This window comes from Mercenaria mercenaria, chromosome 14, assembly GCF_021730395.1.
Source record: "Mercenaria mercenaria strain notata chromosome 14, MADL_Memer_1, whole genome shotgun sequence".
Taxonomy (NCBI): Eukaryota; Metazoa; Mollusca; class Bivalvia; order Venerida; family Veneridae; genus Mercenaria; species Mercenaria mercenaria.
Genome location: NC_069374.1, coordinates 3080297 through 3103964, shown reverse-complemented (window position 1 = coordinate 3103964; position 23668 = coordinate 3080297). Strand labels below are relative to the sequence as shown.

The 23668-nt window shown below is 34.8% G+C and overlaps 2 protein-coding genes across 4 annotated transcripts in view; both read left to right on the top strand.

The window, feature by feature from the left end:
• The first annotated feature begins 103 nt into the window (after window positions 1-103).
• Window positions 104-8992, top strand: LOC123526163 (heat shock 70 kDa protein 12A-like). Its single transcript, XM_045305200.2, has 5 exons — window positions 104-234; window positions 5371-5661; window positions 5975-6214; window positions 6921-7068; window positions 7635-8992. The coding sequence occupies exons 2-5, from the start codon at window positions 5377-5379 to the stop codon at window positions 8684-8686; spliced, it is 1725 nt and encodes a 574-aa protein (XP_045161135.2). The 5' UTR covers window positions 104-234; window positions 5371-5376; the 3' UTR covers window positions 8687-8992.
• Window positions 8993-12941: 3949 nt separating this feature from the next.
• The window catches only part of LOC123527982 (heat shock 70 kDa protein 12A-like), a 28267-nt gene continuing 17540 nt past the window's right edge, over window positions 12942-23668 (top strand). The window contains exons 1-4 of one of the 3 annotated variants that reach the window (XM_053522840.1): window positions 12944-13272; window positions 14477-14561; window positions 17250-17540; window positions 17867-18106. In XM_053522840.1, the coding sequence (XP_053378815.1) occupies window positions 17256-17540; window positions 17867-18106 (525 nt within the window). In that variant the 5' untranslated portion in view covers window positions 12944-13272; window positions 14477-14561; window positions 17250-17255. Of the gene's footprint in view, window positions 13273-14476; window positions 14562-17249; window positions 17541-17866; window positions 18107-18794; window positions 18927-19439; window positions 22828-23668 lie in introns of those variants that run through there. The other 2 variants (XM_053522841.1, XM_053522842.1) reach the window with 2 other exon arrangements.

Below are 23668 nucleotides of genomic sequence, written 5' to 3'. Positions count from 1 at the left end.
AAATAGAATGATTTTGTGTAGTATTGCACACATCAACGAATTCTACTTAATTTGATTCTATAAATACATTTTATCATTTGCCTCAACCTTGTACTTGATGCCTATTCACCCGACAAACGTAATTTTCTTCCTCGTAGGATTAACCTTTTAATCTGTTCTTAGAAGAAAAACGGTACAATTATATTGGCATTTAGCAGAAAGCCGTCAACTTTCGGAATAAATCTCTTTTTTAATGTAAGTATATGAATTAGACACTTAAAATAGATTTATAACGTTTTGGCGGTTTCGAATGGATGGACATTTTACACCTTTACCTCACATTTATCATTTTTTCGAAAACGTATCTTTATATTATTGACTTTTTCAACATGAAATCAAATTCCTTTGGTCACTTCTTTGAAATCATTTTACCAATATTGACTTTCCTATAACGTTTTAATTAAACTCGTTCACAATTTTTTCGTTCTTCTTTGTACGCTGAACGGGTTACATAAACTGCTGTTTGTCACCCTTTGCGCCTCAACTAGCTTAGTTCTTTGCAGTAACTTATATAAAGTCGACTTACGATAAAAGATAAGATAAGATAACATAAGGTAATTTAAGATATTTTAAGTCGTCAAGACATATAACAATACAACATAAGCTCTGACTGAGCTTTTTTACCGACTACTTGGCTACATGATGTGGCATTTTCTTTGAGGGTGGGTCGGATGACAAAAAATTTAGACAGTTTAATAACTGGTTCAATGCTAGAATAACAGAATGTTGTTTTTACTACCAAGAAGTAATCTGAAAATATAAAACAACAAATAGTTCAAGTTTCAAGTTTCAAGTTTAGTAGCAATCGGAAAAACATTTGCCTTTGGCCATTTACAATAGTGATAACTTATGGCAAAGACAACAAATATATACACAAGACAATTTACAAAAAGCAAAAGCACATAAACGCACAAATACAATTAACGATCAGCTATATCAAAATCAGTTTTCAAGAGTATTTTTACGTAAGCATAGCGCTTCTTTCACAAATCTTGCAATATTTAGCAACCGTGTTCTATTTTGTGTTGACATTAATGCATCGAATTTTTGTATGCTAGGCCAGGAACATCAACCTAGATACTTTAATATGACACAATGATACAGAGGGCAGCATAAGATAAAGTGGTATTCAGATTCTATCATATTTTGTGAACATAATTTGCATAATCTGTTTTGTCTGTCAACATTATTGTATCTACCTATTTCAATTTCTAAAGAGTGTGAAGATAATCGTATAAATGTTAATTGTTTTCTTAATTTATCGTTTGCTACAACATCGAGATATTTTTCGAAACAAAAATCATTCTTATATTTACAATAATAATCTAATTTTGGCATAGAATTAATACAGTCCCTCCAGTCTTGGACAAATTGATCTCTTATCCTTAATTTAAACAAGTTGTCATAGTTCATACTTCTATCAAAATTGAGTCTAACATTTGCAAAACCAAGGTGATCAACAATTGAATTTAATCTACTTGCCCAGCAAACAGTAGTAACATTATTACATAAATCATTATACATTGAATACACAAGTGTGTTATTATTTTTCATCATCTTTATCCAAAATTTAATAGCCCTTTCCTTACAAATAACAGACAAAGGAAATCTACCAAGTTCGCCTAACACAGCATAGTTTGGAGTTTGGTATTTTAAAACCAAGAATGTATTTACAAAAACGTATATGTAATTTATCAACATCTTTTGTAATTATAAATACGCCATACTTCACAGCCATATGTTAAAATAGGAACGATCATTGAATCAAAAAGTGATAGCTTAGTTTTAATATCAAGTTGTAATTTATCAAATACACACAACAGATTATTGTACGCCCTAAGGGCTTGATCGTGTAATGCTCTAACCGCATTTGCCATATTTCCAGTGTACGTAACTTTAACACCAAGATATACAAAATTATTAAACAATATCAACTTTTTCATTATTTATGTAAAATTCTGAATAAACATTTTGTTTTCGTTTTTCAAAAAACACAAATCTTAGTTTTATTCACATTGATTTTAAGTCCCCATTTTTCAGAATAATGATGCACAGCATCTATCTGAGCTTGTAAACTACCAGGATCAGTGGTAAACAGAACTATATCGTCGGCAAATAAAATCATATACATTATTTTTATCACCCTTTTTATAGATTGGACAGATGACACCCTTAGACCATGCCTCAGGATATATACAATTATCATAAATGTAGCTGAACATTGTACATAAAAATGGCGATATTACACTATTTGCATCTATAAAGAAATCAGAAACATTTTTATCCAAGTCACAGCTTTTATAACGATTCAGAAGACGTATAGTTTTTTCTACTTCTTCGATAGAAATAGTTCTATCAAGACATTCAATATTAACAGGCTCATCACGTACATTGTTTATCACATCATCATTCACATGGTCCTGATTTTTATTGGATATATTTTCGAAGTGATTTTTAAACTCCTCTAGACCAACACTGGAATCAAGACTATTAGTTGATTTATACTTTTTAACATACTTCCAGAATTTACGTGGTGCTTTTTTACTCAAATAAGCCATATTTGCTTTTTCTTTATTATAGAATTTATATTTAGCATCTCGTTTAACCTTTGAATATTCATTTCTACACTCAAGCATATATAATCTGTTTTCATCAGATTTTACAGTAGACAGTCGACGTTTAGCATCATAAAATTTATTCTTAGCAATTTTACAATCATAGTTAAACCATAACGACTTCCGCTTCTTTGGTTTTGGACTATTACTGAAAGTTTTACCAAAGCACGAATAAGAAATATCAAATACAGTATCTGAAAAACATTTCATACATTGATCGATATTATATTCTCCACTCAACAATTTATCGTTGATTTCTTGAAAAGTATCACATTTATTTTGTACGCTATTAATAAAGTCATCTGTTCGGGACGTGTCCCATATAATCCCATAGTAAACATAAGCAAGAAATATTGAAACGTCATTTGACAGATGACAGCTGTCAAAAATATAAACAAACGCGTGTTACAATAGGTGTTCCCGCTTTCGACACAGTAAATTTAAACTCATAATTTATGTATCAAATAAGTTAGATATCAATACAATATTTTAGACACATCAAGAAATGTAATAGCAAAGTACAAAAACGTAATTTACCTGAATATATATGCACACATATACTATTGATACACTTTGATAATGTGGCAGTTGACCTCAATACAAACGACACTGTTTATTTTCCAATACGGGTAACTAATAACTACTTCGCAATATAGCCCCAAGATAATTTTATGACGGATTATCTTTGAACACCCCTTGACTTATTGGACTCAACTGCCACATTATCAAAGTTTATTAGTATATGCAAAGATATTTGGTTTATTTTTTGTGTAAAATTGTACAACCGACGTATTGAAGTATGTTGGCTTAAGTATGGAACACCAGACTGGACATAAACAGGAAAAATGAAATAAAATAACCAAAACTTTAAAGAGACATACATGTACCGTTGTTTTACCCAACGGCATGTTCTAACACTGGCAAGTAACAAAACAAGTGGAAACTGATATAAGAAAAATATAAACTCAAATACCTGACTCAACATTTTACAGGTACCTGACAAAGACACTTTACAGATATGTTACATAGACACTTATCACATACTTGACAAATACACTTTACACGTATCTGACATTAACACACTACATGTACTTGAAACAGATCATTTACAGTTAACTGGCATAGCCACTTTACATATACCTGACACAGACACTTCACACGTACCTGACACAGACACACTTCACGCACCTGACATTGACATTTAACATGTACATGACACAGACACTTTACAGGTTTCTCATATAGATGCTTAACACATACCTTACACAGACACTTTACTCGTACCTACAATAGGCACTATGCATGTTCATGACCCAGACACTTTACAGGTACCTGACATAGACACTTTACATGTACCTTACACAGACACTTTACAGGTATCTGATATAGACACTTTACACATACCTGACATAGACACGTTACACGTACCTCACACATATTTTAGATGTATCTGACACAGATACTTAACACGTACCTGACATAGACACTTTACATGTACTTGACACAGAAACTTTACATGTACCTGACACAGACACATTACAGGCATCTGACACAGGCACTTTAGACAGACCTGAAATATACACTACACGTACCTGACACAGACATTTTAAACGTACCTGACATAGAAGTTAACATGTACCTGACACAGACACTTTATATGTATCTGACATAGACACTGAATACATAACTGAAACAGACACTTTACATGTATCTGACACAGTCACTTTACACGTACCTGACATAGACACTTTACACATTCCTGACACACAAACTTTACACGTAACTGACATAGACACTTTGCATGTACCTGACATATACACTTAACATGTATCTGACACAGACACTTTATAGGAACCTGACGTAGACATTTTACACATACCTGACACAGACACTTTATACGTACCTGACATAGACACTTTACACGTAACTGACAAAGCCACTTTGCATGTACCCGACATATATACTTTACATGTATCTGACACATACACTTTATAGGAAGCTGACACAGACACTTTACACATACCTGACGTAGACACTTTACACATACATAACATTGACATGTATCTGACACAGACACTATAAATCTACCTGACATAGATATTTTATATATCCCTGACATAGACAATTTACATGTACATCACTAAGACACTTTATATGTACTTGACAAACTTTACATGTACCTGACACAGACACTTTACATGTACCTGACATAGACACTTTACACGTACCTGACACAGATACTTTACGGGTATCTGACGAAGTCATTTTACTTGTGTCTGACAGAGACACTCTACAGGTACTTGACACACACACACTTTACACATTCCTGACAAAGACAATTTCAAAATTGACACACTTGTCAAAATAGTATGAATTAAAATATATCTTCATTAATTAGTTATTAAGTCATGGCAAAGTTCTTCATATTTTCTTAACAGCTTTCGCATATTTATCTCAACTATAAGAATATGTGGATAATCCGGCGTCAATCTATCTTCGTTAGCATTAAATTCTTTTAATGAACCACTTAAATGATCTTCACTTAATTTGGCCCGAAGCATCGTTGCATGGATGTCTCTCAATGTCATCCGACTGCCACCACAACTGAAAACAAAAATAATATCTTTAACCGACTTCTTAAGAATCATTTGATTGACTTTAACCAAATGTTATATGTAGCCATTTAACATCATGGCCCTCTTGTTATAAATTGCAGGAAAATATGGCGTCGTCCAATACACTTGTTGTAGCTATAGACTTTGGAACGACTTACAGCGGTTATGCATACTCGTTTAAATCAGACACGACAAATGTTAAAACGGTCAACAAATGGTCAAGTAAACTAGACTCCCAAAAAACACCTACAAGTGTTCTTTTGACACCAGAGCGAAAACTCCACTCATTTGGATACGACGCGGAGGAACACTATGCAGATTTGTTAGAAGATGACGAGGCAGAAAACTGGGCACTATTTAGAAGGATCAAGATGGTGTTGTATGGGAAAAAGGTAGTATATTCCTTCCTTGTAAAACATTTTTCAAGTATCTTCCACATTACATTAAATACACTTGCTACTAATTATACCCGGTTGGCAATATATGCTATAAAATGTTGATCTTGTTAGATAACCTTTATTTTGCTTATTCAAATAAAACGTGACAGAACATAAAAAGTATGTGACGGCTAGTATTCGTGCGCATTTTAATTCCATACTGATAAAGGGCATGGCCAAGGTTTGTGGTCCTATGTAATTTAAATCTTTGAGATCAAGTTGATATAATAAACACATTTCCATATTCGTTGAAACTGAACCTTTGCAGGAGTTGTCAGAGCAAACTGAAATATGGGACGTCACAGATACTGTCAACATGCCGGCAATGGAAATTTTCTCGATGGCTATCAAATTCTTGAAAGACCACGCAATTGAGACGGTGAAAAATCCAAGAAACACCGGAAAGGAAGGAAAGAATCTCACAGAATCAGACATTTACTTTATTCTCACCGTTCCTGCAATATGGGATGATAGCGCACGACTTTTTATGAGGAAAGCCGCTGTGCGTGTAAGTATAACTGAATAAATGTGCTGTCCATGCAAATACTTCCTTAGAACTACATTGCAGGTCTTAGAGTTTTTGGTAACATTTCAGTAAGTAAGCACTTCACATGAAAATTACTTTCAAGTCCGATGGACAGACTCGGCCAAACATAGCTTGCTATTATTTTGCTTGGTTGCGTTCTGTGCTTTCAATGGATATTCTTTATCAAATTTATCATTTACTGCTCATATGAGTATTTGGTGACTCTTTTTTATGTCAGATACCAACTATCAAATTTAATCTTGAAGTATCTTATTTTCTTAAACACTGATCAATTTACTAATACAAATTTATGACTTGTGATTTATTTATTAATTAGATTAAGAGGTCAAATTGTGTCGTATAAACTCAGTTTAGTGCTATATCCCTGATTATGTACAATTAAATCTATACGAAAACGTAGTTTTACATTAACTCAGTTCAAATATTGAATACAATTACCATTAGCAAAAACTAAAGAATTATAAATGAACCATACCCATCACTGTTTCTAAACGGTCATTGATACCAAGTAAGCTGGCAATGTTTGCCTTGCATCGTTTTGTTTTGCGAGTACTGGCATGTGAATAATGGTACGTTAATTTTAAAAAGACATGTTATATCGAATTATGAAAGTGACGTCTTTAAAATTTTTATTTAATGTTGATTTTTTTCATCTATCTAACCACAGGCAGGTATTCCCGAAGCCAAGCTGGGACTAGCTTTGGAATCTGAGGCGGCATCTATCTGGTGTCAGAATATTCCTCTTGTAGTCAGCAAAGGACAGAATAACGACCTGTCAACTATTGGAGCCAAATATATGGTCGTAGACATAGGAGGTATATTAGTCTATTCCTTCTTGTTAATAATCTATATTTAGCTAATTAACAACTGAAAAAGCTGCTGTTATATTACTGTAGGCTCTATCTGCGTCCGACGCTAGGGGTCTGGTATAAGGAGATATCCGTTTCCCAATTTTTCATCCGACATATTTAGGTCTACATGGACCTGTCATATGTGTACGTGACTATAAGTGTCTGTTTAGCATGACACATTTGGATAAGCAGTGTATCTTTGCAGTATTTTAGCCAATATCATAAAATCTACTTAGCTGGCAGGTTAGGGTGCAGTTGTCACTTTATTGCCGAGAGCACTTTTCAGAGTTTTGGTCAAAATTCAAAGAACATTGTCACAGTACCTGTATGTGAAGTGACTTTTGGTCAGAAATCAAATAATACAGTAATAGCTATCTTAATATCATGGTCAACATCTATACACAGCCACTTTTCATATATCTGAGTCTGTATCCGCATCATAGGAGTATTAATGATATACTAGTATCAGTAAAGCTGGCACAATATTTAAGAATCCATCATTTGAAGAGTTTAATCCAATATCATTACAGGTGGGACTGCCGACATCACTGTCCATGAAAAACAGTCAGATGGAAAGCTTCGTGAATTGTGCTGGGCAAGTGGGGGAGACTGGGGAGGCACCAAGGTCGATGAAGAATTCCTTCGTATGTTGGAAGGCCTCATGGGGAAAGCAGCTGTAGAACGTTTCAAGAGAGAATGTATGGCAGATTTGTTCGACCTTTTACGTCAGTTTGAAATGGTTAAGAGAACGACAGATCCAAAGTTAGACGGAAAACTGAAAATACGCCTGCCGGAATCGTTACGTGATATTTCCCGAAATGCAAATAGGTCTGCCTTTATGAATTCCTTACTGAAAAGTATCAAAGCTTTGCAAAACGAAGGCCTGTCTGTTGAAAAAGATAAACTAAGAATTGATGCAAACAAAGCAAGGGAAATGTTTGCCTACTCCGTTGATGGTATGTGCACGAAAATGCGCAACAAATTGAGCAACCCAAAAGCAGCGGGATTGAGACACATACTCGTCGTAGGCGGGTTTTCAGATTCACCTGTTGTACGCGAGGCACTGAAAAAGAATTTCAGCGACGTTTCTCTAATCTTTCCACCTGAGCCAAGTCTTGCTGTACTGAAAGGCGCAGTTTTATACGGTCATAAACCGCAAATCATTGCCAGCAGAATAGCGAAATTTACATATGGCTTGAAGCACACTGACGACTTTGACGAAAGTAAACACAAAAAGAAGTACCGGACGAACATCAACGGAAAACCTATGTGCAAAAACCTTTTCCAAATCCTTGTGAAAAAGGGTGAAACAGTGATAAACGGACAGAGAGTAGCCATAGAGAACCATTCACCCCTGGATGAACATAACTTTATGACATATGAGATGTACCTTTGCACCAAACCACACCCGATGTACGTTGACGAACCAGAATGTAAAAAGCATGGGACAGTGAGGACCCGACTGATTCCCGGTGACAGGGAGGTTAAGGCCGTGCTTATAATCAAAGATACCGATATGTTTATCGAGCTGAAACACGTCAAATCGGAAAAGTCCAAAATAGAACGCTTTGACTTCATGTAATGTTTTGAAGTTTATAATCGTACCAAAACTGATGAAAAAGACAAGTTGTCTCCCTTTCGAACACAGTTAAAGCATCGTGTTTAAGCAATCATACCAGGACTTCTCAAGATTACATCAAGCCTTTTTTACTCACCATGCAAGAATATCCAAAGTCACCATAATGCAGCACTGAACAGGAAAACTAAAGTCAGACCACAGGACACAGTTCATGGTGTTACTGACTCAAGATTAGTTGTATATGTATTGTATAACACTCATATGATATGTTTTAGGAACTAATTCCAAAATAAACGTTATACTACTTATCATATGTTTTGAAGTAGTGTTCCTCAGCTTGGTGTATTATTCTTTCAGTTTCAATAATGTTGTGAGCTTGAAATTTGATCTAATAACACCTAAGTAGGGATAATCAACTGACTATCGATAATCAACCTTTTAAAGTTTGGTGATCGCAGGCTCAAGCATTTACTAGCTATAGACCCTAAACCATTTTATTATTGTTAAGGTTAACGTCGCACCGTCGCACCGACATAGTTTAGGCTATATTGCGACTTTCCAGCTTTGATGGTAGAGAAAGACCCCATGTGCCCCTCCGTGCATTATTCCATCACAGGCGGTTACCTATGTACACCAACGACCTTCTGTAAGCCAGCTGGATGGCCTAAACCATTCTATTCTCTAGGAAACTGTGATATTGACCTTTGACCTCCTGACACACACATAACAAAAGATGTCCCTTACTTACCATGGACAATAATATTTGATGTCCTTTGTCCTAATCATTCTCTAGCTATTGATCTGTAACTATTTTGTCTCAAGGTCACTGTGACCTTGGCCGTTAACCTATTGTCCTCTTAAACAATTGCGTCAATTTAGTTTAACGTCACATCAACATAATTATAGGTCATATGACGGTTTTCCAGCTTTCAACGCCAGAGGACGACAATATTTAAGGCACGTGCGGGCATCTAAATAACATTACCGATCTTCTGTAAGCCAGCTTCCTCACATGAAAGAGTTCTACAACTCAAGGGACGTTTCAAATCAATAGCGGTGATGGACTAGTGTTTCAGAGTCAACGGCCTTAAACATTGTTACGGAACACTTACAATGGCCATTTACTGGCCTCAGGCAATTAACCTCTGAACTTTGACAGTCTCTATGAAAGTGAATTCTCTCGTTATTGATAAGAAATTACTGCAAGTGTCAATGTCACTGTCACTTAGAACTGCTGACCTTTAAAACAATATGAACTATCTATTTACAGTAATGCTGTGTAGAGAGCGGTAGATGTAACGATCAGCAACTTTCGGGCACGTTGTTATGACAAGCAATCATCCTACAACGTTTCACATTCCTTACATAAAGCTTTATCAATACCAGTATACCGTTGGTACTGGTTGGAGATCGTTTTCAGTATACAGGTTACTGTGACGTCGACTTTTGACCTCTTTACCCCAAAGTAATTGCTATTATCTAGTAACTAAAGGCAATCATTCTTTCACATTCCACCACTTTAAGCCCGAGTGTTTTCCAGATATTGTCATCTATTTAACGGAGAAAGTGAAAGTACTGTCTACTAGTATACGTATCTATTTAATGTTATAACTGGGTTTGAAAAGATTTTGTGTGTGTGTGTGTGTGTGTGTGTGTGTGTGTGAAGAAAGCATGAACATTTGTATTTAACTGTTATGAAGTATATTTTTACATGTATTCACTTAATCAAAACAGGATTGCACACACGAATCGTCAACTTGAATTACCCTAAAATGATACCCCGACAGGGAATTATGTTTTCTTTACTTCAATTAAACATATATTTTTAAAAATCTAAAAGGTTAATTACAAAAATAAAAAGAAATAGTATTAAAATATAAAGTAATGTTTTCAATTTTATAATGCGTTTAAGCAATAGATAATCTTAAGGGGACGCATACTTTGAAATTAGAAAAAAGTGGGTGGGGTATGATAAAATTTACCTGCAAAAAAGTACAAGGTTTTGGTACATGAAATGGATACTGTTTCAACTGTTATAAGTACACAAAGGATTGCTCACTAAAATAAAAATGAGAAAACTGAAACAAGAAAGTTATTGTTGAATTACATAAGACTTATTGTGTACATTCAAAGTCAAAAATTAAGACTTTTTGGTGCGAAAATAATAGTGCTTCACCTTGTCCAAACATTTATCAATGTCCTACAGATTCTAATTTAAAGAAAGAATGTGAAATATGGTCACTGTCTTGCTTTTCATTTCGCATATGTAAGCTAAAACACATTATTTAGTTTGTTTACAAAGTAGTGCATAAGAAAAGATACGGTGGTCAAGGAATGCCATATTCCAAAACTAAAAGAGTATATTCCCATTAATACATTAAACATTTATCATTACAGAAGTCTAGTGGCTTACAATAAGGGCCTAGAAATGTTGCCATTATTAATTTTTAACTTGGTATTCATGAACTACAATGCACTTAAATATCAAAACACATTCAACAAACTTTTGAAAATGTATTGTCTTAAAATTCCTAAAATAAGGTATGAAATTTGGTTGAGAGGTCCAATCAATGTGTATATGTGCAAAAGTAACATTCTAATCTTGTTCACAAAAGTTACTAATACACAGCAAGCATGTCAATGATCAAAACTGGACGAATATACAGTTATCCTCACTTTAATGTCATTTATAATTTGTCCTTGAATTCTCCACCATACTTTTCATAACTCTTTTGCACGAGTTGCACGAGAATGCCATTCACGTAAAAAATGGGGTCAAATAAGTTGTAAATGCAATATCATCTAAACGTAATTAATGGATTATGCAGTTCAAGATAAACTTTATCTCATAACGTAACGAACATGTATAATGTTGTAACAACAACTTTACTTACACTGATTTAAGTAGCAGTCGGTTTATAAGTGACTTTATTGATTCATTTTGTGTTTTGTTATTGTTGTCAAAAAGTATAACGGAAGTGCCTCACAACTGAAGCGGAAACCAGTTTGATGCGCAAAGTAGTCCAATGTAAGTAATATTTTTTGACAAATGTCCACAGAAATTAATAATTTTCTAATATTAAAGACGAATATCTGACTAGGATTTATTATTTGATAAGAAATTATAATCATCGACATGTTTTTTTAAAAAATCGTACACGTGCTGACACCTAAGTTGTCTCCCGTTGTTTATAAGAGTTATCTTTCGTCCGGCGCAGTAATACATTTGCAGTGAATCGCCGAGAAGTCGTGGGAAAATTAAAAATCATGTAAACAAACTGAAATTAACCACCTTTTCAAGATGAATTTCAAGTGATCGCCATTATGCATTTAACCCGCCTGACCTGTGTAGCATCTTAGATATCTGTTCTAAGGTATTCATAGTGTAGAATGTGATGTTATGCCCTTGCAATGCTAATCCCACTCTGATTTTTTTTGTTTACATTTTTATCAATGAGAAATATGGCGTCCATCCCGAGCTGAAATGACGTGGCGTTAAATATTTACATGTTTAAGCAAACCTGGTGTGTTAGAAAGAAAATCTCAGCCCTTCAACATTATTTGGAATACTGTTATTGTAAAAAACCTGTTTTTTCCTTATACAAAAGCTTAATATTTTGTGTTGAATGTACTTTCACAAAGACCTCTGTTTTCCTATTACATTCATAGTACCACATCCTTATCCACAAAATACTGAATATTACAGGTGTCCATCAGTATTATATCAGTTTAGGAATATGATTTTTTATTTTCCCACCATCTATTTCTTGAATATGCACCCCTTCCGCATTCCTGTATGAACTGTGAATGTAGCAATATGCGTCCCCTTAAAGTAATGTTTTCAATTGTTACATGATGTGACAAAAATGGGGATAATCTCAAAGTAATATTTTCCGTTATAACAACATTGGATATATATACCGGTCGTGTCTAACTTCCCCTTGTATGGATATGAACAAATATTTGACCTTGATATTACTATGGATTTGTCTTATATGTATTCATATATAAAACTCAAACTAAAACCTTGTAGCATTATTGTTTGGTGCAATATGAAAACCAACGGAAACCCATTAATGGACAGAAGAAACGCGACAGAAGACAATTTTAATTTATTCAGTGTCACAATATTGTAAGGTTATAGTCTCATTAAAGATACATTTGACAATTTTTCCAAAGAAAAAAAGGAAAATTGCCACAAAACTGCCACAACCAAAAATATAACGAAATTTGTAAACAAAATTGCCATAAGATCGGGTCGTGATAAACCTACCTTTAGATTACTGCAAAATCGAATTTTTTTCCAGATAGCTGAAGAAGGAATTTACAAAATAGTCATTCCGTTGATAGAAGTTCTCTACTTACTAAATGGAAAGTACACGTAAATAAACGTTTTAGTATCACTATCAAATGTTTTTAACGGCAACGCAGATAAAATATTTATAAAATTTCAAATGTTACAAAGATTGAGAAGTTTGATTTACTTCCTTCTTCGCATTCTTGGAAGACAAACAGAAAATTATTAACCTAGGAGATCAATAAGTACAGTAATTATCGCTTTTCTCTTGGATATGTTAACAGAGTAGTGGGTAATTATATCTTATTTCTTTCCATCTAACTATATATTATACTGTTAATAGGTCTTTGGTATTAACAACAGTTATTTCACATATTAGAATCAATAAATGCGTTTGAATTACGTATACACTTTATTTTTACCATTTGGAAGTGTTTCATATATAGAGGACATCATATGAGTGTCTTTTCATGTTGAATTTATTAAACGGGTTGAATAAATTAAATGTGGAAAGTCACAAATGTCATATTCTTTTTATCACATGTTAGCCTATCCTGTCGAAACATCAAAAATTCTACTTTCTTTTGCCATATAAACAAGTCAATTTGACCAACGTCTCCCATACTATTAACGACGTCGACGTCAAAGCTTTATTACACTAGTGTATTATCATAACAGCGGCTAATTCACATAAACTGCCTACAAATGGCACCCATACAGCATTCCAATCCACAGAGTTATATAAAAGATGACTGCACTATTGTATTTTATCAAAATAAATATAAATAGACATAAAACACAATGCACCTGAAAAGGATATTTATATATACGTTAATTATTCATTAAATCTGAACCAGACAACGACTTCTCTTATTTAGGATTTATACTTCCATGTCAAACTATCGGAAGTAAGGGGTTCTATAATATGTTCACAACCGTTCTTCAAGTACTAGTTTTCCTGTCCGTCATTTCAAAATTAATGGAATTTTCGCGCTGGTGCGAGTCTCCTTTACCTGCTTTTTATCCGTTGTCTCTACTGAATTAAAGGAGTATGCATATTCACTATCTGAAATGAAACAAAATTCTTGTATCACATAGCAACATAATTTTAGCATGGCTAGAATTTACAAATACGCTCACCATTAAGATATTGTTGTTGTTACGTATGTAAAAGCGTTACTATATTATCAGTGTTGTTATCCTGGTTTAGTATAATTGTTCCTGCAGTATTTAAAGTTAATGTATTAGATTACATATTAAAATATCAATATTCAGTTTAAGGTCAAAAAGTATTTCATTACAACATACGAAATAAAACATCTTAGGTGTAGTATTGCACATATCAACGAATTCTTCTTAATTTGATTCTATATATACATTTTATAATTTGACCCAACCTTGTATCTAAGGTTAACCTACCATATCTAATGCTTTTTCACGCGACAAACGTAATTTTCTTCCTCGTAGGATTAACATTAACCTTTTCTGTTTTTTAGAAGTAAAGACAGTAAAGTTATCAGCATTTAGCAGCAAGTCGTCGGTTTTAAGTGACTAAACTTTCGGAATAAATCTCTTTTTAACGTAAGTATTTGAATGATACACTTCTAAAGATAGATTTACGATAATTTAGTAGTTTCAAATGGATGGACCTTTAACACTTTTTACCTCATATTCATCTTTTTGTCTAAAACTATCTTTAAAATTATTATAAACTTTTTAATGTGAAATCGAATTGCTTTGAGGTTCTAAACAAATTGTCATTTCTTGCCATTGTTGACCTTTTATACACGTACTTGATACAGACACTATACATGTACCTGATACAGCCACTTTACAGGTATCTGGCACAGACACAATGTATGTACTTGACACCATACTTTACACGTACCTTACACAGACAGATTTATATGTACCTTACATAGCTTTTTTACAGGTACTTTACAACACACTTTATAGGTACTTGACAAAGACACTTTACACGTACTTAACACCACGCTTTACAAATATCTGACACATACTAGTTACATGTACCTGACAAAGACACTTTACAGGTACCTGACACAGACACTTTACACGTATCCCAAATAGACACTTTATATGTACTTGACGGGGGGCTGAGTGGTTATGGTCGGAGACTTCAAATGACTTGCCCCTCATCGATGTGGGTTCGAGCCTCACTCGGGACGTTGAATTTTTCATGTGAGGAAGCTATCCAGCTGGCTTACGGAAGGTCGGTGGTTCTACCCTTGTGTCCGCTCGTGATAGAATAATGCACGGAGGGGAACCTGGGGGTCTTCCTCCACCATCAAAGCTGGAAAGTGGCCATATGACCTATAAAAGTGTCGGTGTGACGTTAAACCCAAAAAAATAAAAAATATGTACTTGACAGAAACACTTTACAGTCATCTAAGCATAGACACTTTACACATACTTAACACAGACACTTTACACGTACCTGACACAGACACATAACGCGTACCTGAAAAAGACACTTTACATGTACATGACACAGACACTTTACATATCTGACATAGACATTTTACATGTACTTGACCTACACACTTTACATGTACCTGACACAGACACTTAAGATGTATCTGAAGAAGACATTTGACTTGTACCTGACACAGACACTTTACATGTACTTGACAGAGACTCTTTACATATACCTGACACAGACATTTTATACGTACCTGACATAGGCACTTAACATGTACTTGAAACAGACACTTCACATGTATCTGATATAGACACTTTACATGTATCTGACAGAGACACTTTGAAAGTACCTGACGTAGAAACGTTACACGTATTTACATGTACATTATACAGACACTTTACAAATTCCTGAAACAAAAACTGTACACGTACCTGACATAAATGTTGCATGCACCTGGCGTATATATTTTACATTTATCTGACAGAGACACTTTATAGGTACCTGACACAGACACTTAACACATGCCTGACATAGACACTTTACACATACCTGACTTAGAAGTATTTGACACAGACACTTAACATGTACCTGACACAGACACTTTATATGTATATGACACAAACACTTTACATGTACTTGATACAAGACACTTCACCCGTACATGACAAAGACAGTTTACATATACCTGACACAGACATTTTACAGGTATCTGACAGAGACACTTTACACAGGCCTGACATAGACACTACATGTACCTGGCAAAGACATTTTACATGTACCTGACAGAGACACTTCACATGTATCTGACATAGACACTTAACACATACCTGAAATATACACATTACATTATCTGATACAGACACTTTTCAAGTATCAAACATAGAAAAATTACACGCTCTTTACATGTACTTGACATAGACATTTTACATATTCCTGACACAGACATTTTACACGCACCTGACATACATTTTGCATGTACCTGACATATACTCTTTATATGTATCTGACAGAGACACTTTATAGGTACCTGACACAGACACTTAACACATGCCTGATATAGACACTTTTATAGGTACCTGACACAGACACTTAACACATGCCTGATATAGACACTTTACACATTCCTGACTTAGACGTATTTGACACAGACACTTTACTTGTACCTGACATAAACATTTGATATGTACTGGACATAGACACTTTATATATACATGACACAGACACTTTACATGTACCTGACATGTACACTTAACACGTACCTGACACAGACATTTTACAGGTACCTGACAAAGAAATTTAACATGTGTTTGACATAGACACTTAACAGGTACTTGACATAGACATTTTAAAGTTACCTGACATAGATACTTTACATTTAAATGACACAAAGACTTTATATGTACATGACACAGACACTTCACAGGTACCTCAGAACACTTAACAAATGCCTGACACGGATATTTTACGCTTTTCTGACACTGACAATTTCAAAATTGACATATCTGTCAAAATAATATGAATCTAAAAATATTAATTATACATTATTCGTTAAGTTATGGCAAAGTACTTCATATCATCTTAACATCTTTCGCAAATTTATGACGTCGTAAGTATTAATTTTTTTTATATTAAACTACTTAAATCATCTTCACTTAATTTGGCCTGAAGCATCGTTGCATGGATGCCTCCCAATGTCATTCGACTGCCACCACAGCTGAAATCAAAAATAAAATCTTTGACCGGCTTCTTCGTAAGAACCATTTGATTGACTTATACCAGATGTTGTTTGTAGCAATCTAACATCATGACCATTTTGTTCTATATTGCAGGAAAATATGGCGTCGTCCAATACACTTGTTGTAGCTATAGACTTTGGAACGACTTACAGCGGTTATGCATACTCATTTAAATCAGACACGACGAATGTTAAAACGGTCAACAAATGGTCAAGTAAACTAGACTCTCAAAAAACACCTACAAGTGTTCTTTTGACTCCAGCGAGAAAACTTCACTCATTTGGATACGACGCGGAGGAACACTATGCAGAATTGTTAGAAGATGACAAGGCAGAAAACTGGGCACTATTTAGAAGAATCAAGATGGTGTTATACGGGGAAAAGGTAGCAAAGTACTTCCTTATAAAACATTATTCAGGTATCTTCCACACTGCATTAAATACACTTGGTACGCTTTCTCGAAAAATGAATTATACCCCGCCAGCAATATATAAGATTAAATGTTGATCTTGCTAGATAACCTTTATTTTTCTTATTCAAATAAAAAGCGATAGATCATAAGTAGCTTGTGAAGGCGAGTATTCGTGTGCATTAATTTCATACTGATAAGGGACATGGCCAAGAATAGTGGCCTTAAGTAATTAAAATTTTTAATATCAAGCTAATATATTAAACACATTTCCGTATTCGTTGAAACTGGACCTTTGCAGGAGTTGTCAGAGCAAACTGAAATATGGGACGTCACAGATACTGTCAACATGCCGGCAATGGAAATTTTCTCGATGGCTATCAAATTCTTGAAAGACCATGCAACTGAGGCGATAAAAGATCCAAGAAATACCGGAAAGGAAGGAAAGAATCTTACAGAATCAGACATTTACTTTATTCTCACCGTTCCTGCAATATGGGATGATAGCGCACGACTTTTTATGAGAAAAGCCGCTGTGCGTGTAAGTATAACTGAACAAATATGCCGTCCATGCAAAGACTTTCTTATACCTAGATTGCAGGTCTTTGAGTTTTGGTAACTTTTCAGTAAGTAAGCACTTCCCATGAAAATTAATTACAAGTCCGATGGACAGACTCAACCAAACATAGCTTGCTATTATTTTGTTTGGTTGCGTTCTAGGCTTTCAAAGGATCTTCTTTATAAAATTTATTATTTACTGCTCATGTGAGTATTTGGTAACTCTTTTTTGTACAAAAGACCAACTATCAAATTTAATCTTGAAGTATCTTATTTCCATCTACTAAAAAAAATTATGACTCATGATTTGTTTATTTAGATTAAGAGGTCGAATTGTATCGTATAAATTCAATGTAGTCATATATCACTGAATATGTACAAATAAACCTATACGAAGACTTAGCTTTATATTATCTCCATTCAAATATTTAATACAATTACCATTAGCAAAAGCAAAACAATTACCATACCAATCATTGCTTCTAAACGGTCATTGATACCAAGTAAGCTGGCAAAGTTTGCCTTGCATTGTTTTGTTTTGCGAGTACTGGCATGTGAATAATGGTACGTTAATTTCAAAAGACATGTTATATCGAATTATGAAAGTGACGTTTTATTATAATACATCTTATTTCATGTTGATTTTTTCATCTTTCTTACCACACCCGAAGCCAAGCTGGGACTAGCTTTGGAATCTGAGGCGGCATCCATCTGGTGTCAGAACATTCCTCTTGTAGTCAGCAAAGGACAGAATAACGACCTGTCAACTATTGGAGCGAAATATATGGTCGTAGACATAGGAGGTATATTAATCTATTCCTTGGTTTTAGTTATCTACATTAAGCTAATTGACATATGGAAAAGGGAATTATGCAGTTGCTCATATATTACTGTAGGCTCTACCTGCGTCCGACGCTAGGGGTCTGGTATAAGGAGATGTCCGTTTCCCAACTTTCCATTCGACCTATTTAAGTCTACATGGACCTGTCGTATGTGTACGTGACTATTAGTGTCCGTTTAGCATGACAGTGTATCTTTCTAGTATTCTAGCCGATATCATAAACTCCACTTAGCTGGCAGGTTGGGGTGCAGTTGTCACTTTATTGCCGTGGACACTTTTCAGCTCTTTGTGAAATGACATTTGGTCGGAAATCAAATAAAACAGTAATAACTATCTTAATATCCTGGTCAGTAGCTATACACAACCACATTTCACATTTGATTCTGTATCCGTATCATAGGAGTATTAAAAATATCAATAAAGCTGGCAAAATAGTTAAGAATCCATTGAAGAGATTAATCCAATGTCATTACAGGTGGGACCGCCGGCATCACTGTCCATGAAAAACAGTCTGATGGAAATCTTCGTGAATTGTGCTGGGCAAGTGGGGGAGACTGGGGAGGCACCAAGGTTGATGAAGAATTCCTTCGTATGTTGGAAGGTCTAATGGGGAAAGCAGCTGTAGAACGTTTCAAGAGAGAATGTATGGCAGATTTGTTCGACCTTTTACGTCAGTTTGAAACGGTTAAAAGAACGACAGATCCAAAGTTAGACGGAAAACTGAAAATTCGCCTGCCGGAATCGTTACGTGACATTTCCCGAAATGCAAATAGGTCTGCCTTTATGAATACCTTACTGAAAAGTATCCAAGCTTTGCAAAACGAAGGTCTGTCTGTTGAAAAAGATAAACTAAGAATTGATGCAAACAAAGCAAGGGAAATGTTTGCCTACTCCGTTGATGGTATGTGCATGAAAATGCGCAAAATTTTGAGCAACCCAAAAGCAGCGGGCGTGAGACACATACTTGTCGTAGGCGGGTTTTCAGATTCACCTGTTGTACGCGAGGCATTGAAAAAGAACTTCAGAGACGTTTCCCTAATCTTTCCGCCTGAGCCAAGTCTTGCTGTACTGAAAGGCGCAGTTTTATACGGACATAAACCACAAATCATTGCCAGCAGAATAGCTAAATTTACATATGGGTTGAAGCACGAAGAAGATTTTGACGAAAGTAAACACAAAAAGAAGTACCGGAGGAGCATCAACGGGAAACCTATGTGCGAAAAGCTTTTCCAAATCCTTGTCAAAAAGGGTGATACAGTACTAAACAAACAGAAAGTAGCCATACAGAACCAGCCAATGCCGGATGACCATAATGTCTTGACATATAAATTGTACCTTTGCACCAAACGGAATCCAATGTATGTTGACGAGCCAGAATGCAAAAAACATGGCGCAGTGAGGACCCAGCTGATTCCCGGTGACATGGAGGTTGAGGCTGTGCTTATAGTCAAAGATACCGACATGATTATCGAGCTGAAACACGTCAAATCGAGAAAGTCTCAAACAGAACGCTTTGACTTCATGTAATGTTTTGAAGTTTATAATCGTACCAAAACTGGTGAAGAAGACAAGATGTCTCCTTTTGAACACAATTAAGCATCTTGATGTAGTTGATATAGTTTTCATAACACGAATAACTTATACGGCAACATTAGAATTGTATTACTCATTATAGAAGAATATGAAGAATATACAAGATAAACATAATACATCACTGAACAGGAAAACTAATGCCAGACCACAGGAAACAGTTAATGTTGTAACGACTCAGAATAGGTTGTTGTCTTGTGTAATACTGTAATGATATATATTAGGAACTGATTAAAAAATCAGCTTTATACCTTTTGTCATAGGTTTTGAAGAAGTAATCCGCAGACACAATTATTGTTTGATGTTTACCGTAACACTGCACTATTTTCGCTCTGAAACTAGCTGATACTTCTTGATCGGATGCGTCATAGCTCATATTGCAGCCAGTTCAACAAAATTTGTTTCGAATATAAATAACGTGGACAGAAAATGGCAGCTTGATACCAGAGACTTTCCTGTAGCAGTCACAAAAGAGATACAGTTCTTGAAAAGTGCGTTTTACCTTAATTTCCGTAATAACACCTACTTATACATCTGCTAATGTACTCAAAATACAATATCAAAGGCATTGTTAAACCGGACAGTTAAGACTATATACATGTATCTTGAATTTAAGAATTATTGTCAGATTTAAATGATTATAATCAGTCTGTATTTAAGTGAAAGTGATATATAAAGTGTCTATAACAAATGATGGCATGTAACCATATTTCCAGCATGGCCTTCGTGTTACAATATCAAAAAAAAATAAGGAATGATGTACCGGTCACTTGCTCAGTTACATGTTTTACGAACTATATAATATCATTCATTCGACTGACGCTCATTAACCTGAAACGACTAATTGCAAGAGCTGTCCGTAAGACATCGCGGTCCACTATTCGGAGATTTGACAGTAAAATGAATATATGTCTGAATAAGAGACCTCTACTATAAAAGGAAGATACACCAAGGGACATAATTCCATCAAATACACAAATTAGAGTTATTAGGATTATTACAACAAATGCAGATGATGATGGTAAAGATATATTTTGAGTTTCGAGTCATTATCTTATAAAGTACCAAAAGTATGTCCAGAAAACAGTTTAAGTATACAAGGGGCATAATTTGGTCAAAAATACAAATCAGAGTTATGGGGATTGTTACCACACATACAGTTGATGGCAAGTCTCTGTCTTATATTGCATTAAAGTAATATCCAGAAAGCGAAGATTGCAAAAAGATGTTTAAGTACATAAGGGACATAATTCTGTCAAAAATACAATTAGAGTTATGGGGTATGTAACCACACATGCAGATGATGATTATAAACAAATATTTTTAATTTCAAGTCATTATCTTTTAAAGTACCAAAGATAGGTCTCTTAATAAAGCTTTCGAAAAAAATTAACATGAAAATAATTCCAAGTATAACTCCTTTGTGACTTTGACCTTGGGTATAATGGACCCAGCCCCTGCATATACTATGTTTGTATACTGGACAAATGTTTACGAGAACTTACGGTAAGATATAAGCAAAAGTAACAAAGTTATGACAGAAAAACAAAGGTTGCCGAAAAACTTTAACCTTAGAAATAACCTAAGTATAACACCTTGGTGATCTTGACCTTGGGTATAATGGACTAAGCCCCTACACATACATTGTTTGTATACTGAACAATGTTTATGTGAAGTTACATTAAGATATAAGCAATATTGTCAAAGATATGACAGAAAAACAAAGGTTGCCGAAAAACTTTAACCTTAAAAATAACTTAAGTATAACAGCTTGGTGACCTTGACCTTGGGTATAATGGACTAAGCCCCTACACATACATTGTTTGTATACTGGACAATGTTTATGTGAAGTTACAGTAAGATATAAGCAATAGTAGTAAAGATATGACAGAAAAACAAAGGTTGCCGAAAAACTTTAACCAAGAAGGGTCACGCCGACGCAGACGCCGACGCCGGGGCGAGTAGTATAGTCCCCCTATTCTCCGAATAGTGGAGCTAAAAAAAATAAGTGAAGAAAAAAACCTGATTGCACCAACCCATAATATGTAGGCATTACGTTGAAATATTTTTTTGAGAAAAAAAAATTGTTGTAATTGTAAGGAAGTTGATTCATGTTTACTTCATATAAATGGAATAGAAATTTTGATGTTCAGTTTTTCCTTAGCTCACACCGATTCGGTTAGACTTTATATGTTGTCTGTACCCTTCGAAACTCTCTAATGGCTTCAAACTTCAGAATTATTTTTTTCTCTGTATTTTACGTGTATTCTTAAAATGTCATTATCACAAAATTGCACTCCCAGATCGTTCTTTTTCTATAACCAACCAGAGAATATCTGCCTCCACACAAGTCTATCTGGTACATTTTAATGTATGTGGTACATTTTAATGTATGCCGATGCTTGGGGTGGGGGACGTTGCGATTTCCATAACCCCTAATGAACAGAGTCAACCAAACCGACTCTGCTTATGTTGACTGGTTGCGTTCTATTATTCCAGTGGATTGTTAGACATCTTATTTCACTAATAGACAGCATAGGACAGCAGCTTTATCTTCGAAAAATAATTTGATTTCCGTTTATTTAAACCTTCTTCGAAACAGCTAATTCGAACGATGATCATAAGCTAAGGGGCATAAGCAGATTCCTGAAATAGGCCTGTAAATAAAAAACAGACTTTTGGGATGGATTAAAACCCAGGCTGAAGTGATCATTCTTCTAAATAATTTGGACATGTTGTACAGGAAATAAGTTATAATTTATAATTACTGCTATGAGCTATCATAACACATACATAACTGTAGGTAAAATCTGTCTGGTCGCAAGAATGCAAAAACTGGAATAATTAGTGTTTGCCACGTCCTTGTTAAGTTTGCAAAAACTTACTATGTCGGGTTTTTAATCAGTTTAAAACAAAAACTGTTTGTAGAACACATATGCCCCTGTTAGAACTAGCTGGGTGCAATGGCTATTTTCAGTCTTAATAAAATTATGAGCTTGACTTTTGACCTAATAACCCTTAAACAATAGGGGTAATCACCTGACTATCGTCAATCGGCCGTTCAAAGTCTTATGATCACAGGCTCGAGCGTTCTCTAGCTGTAGATCCTAAGCC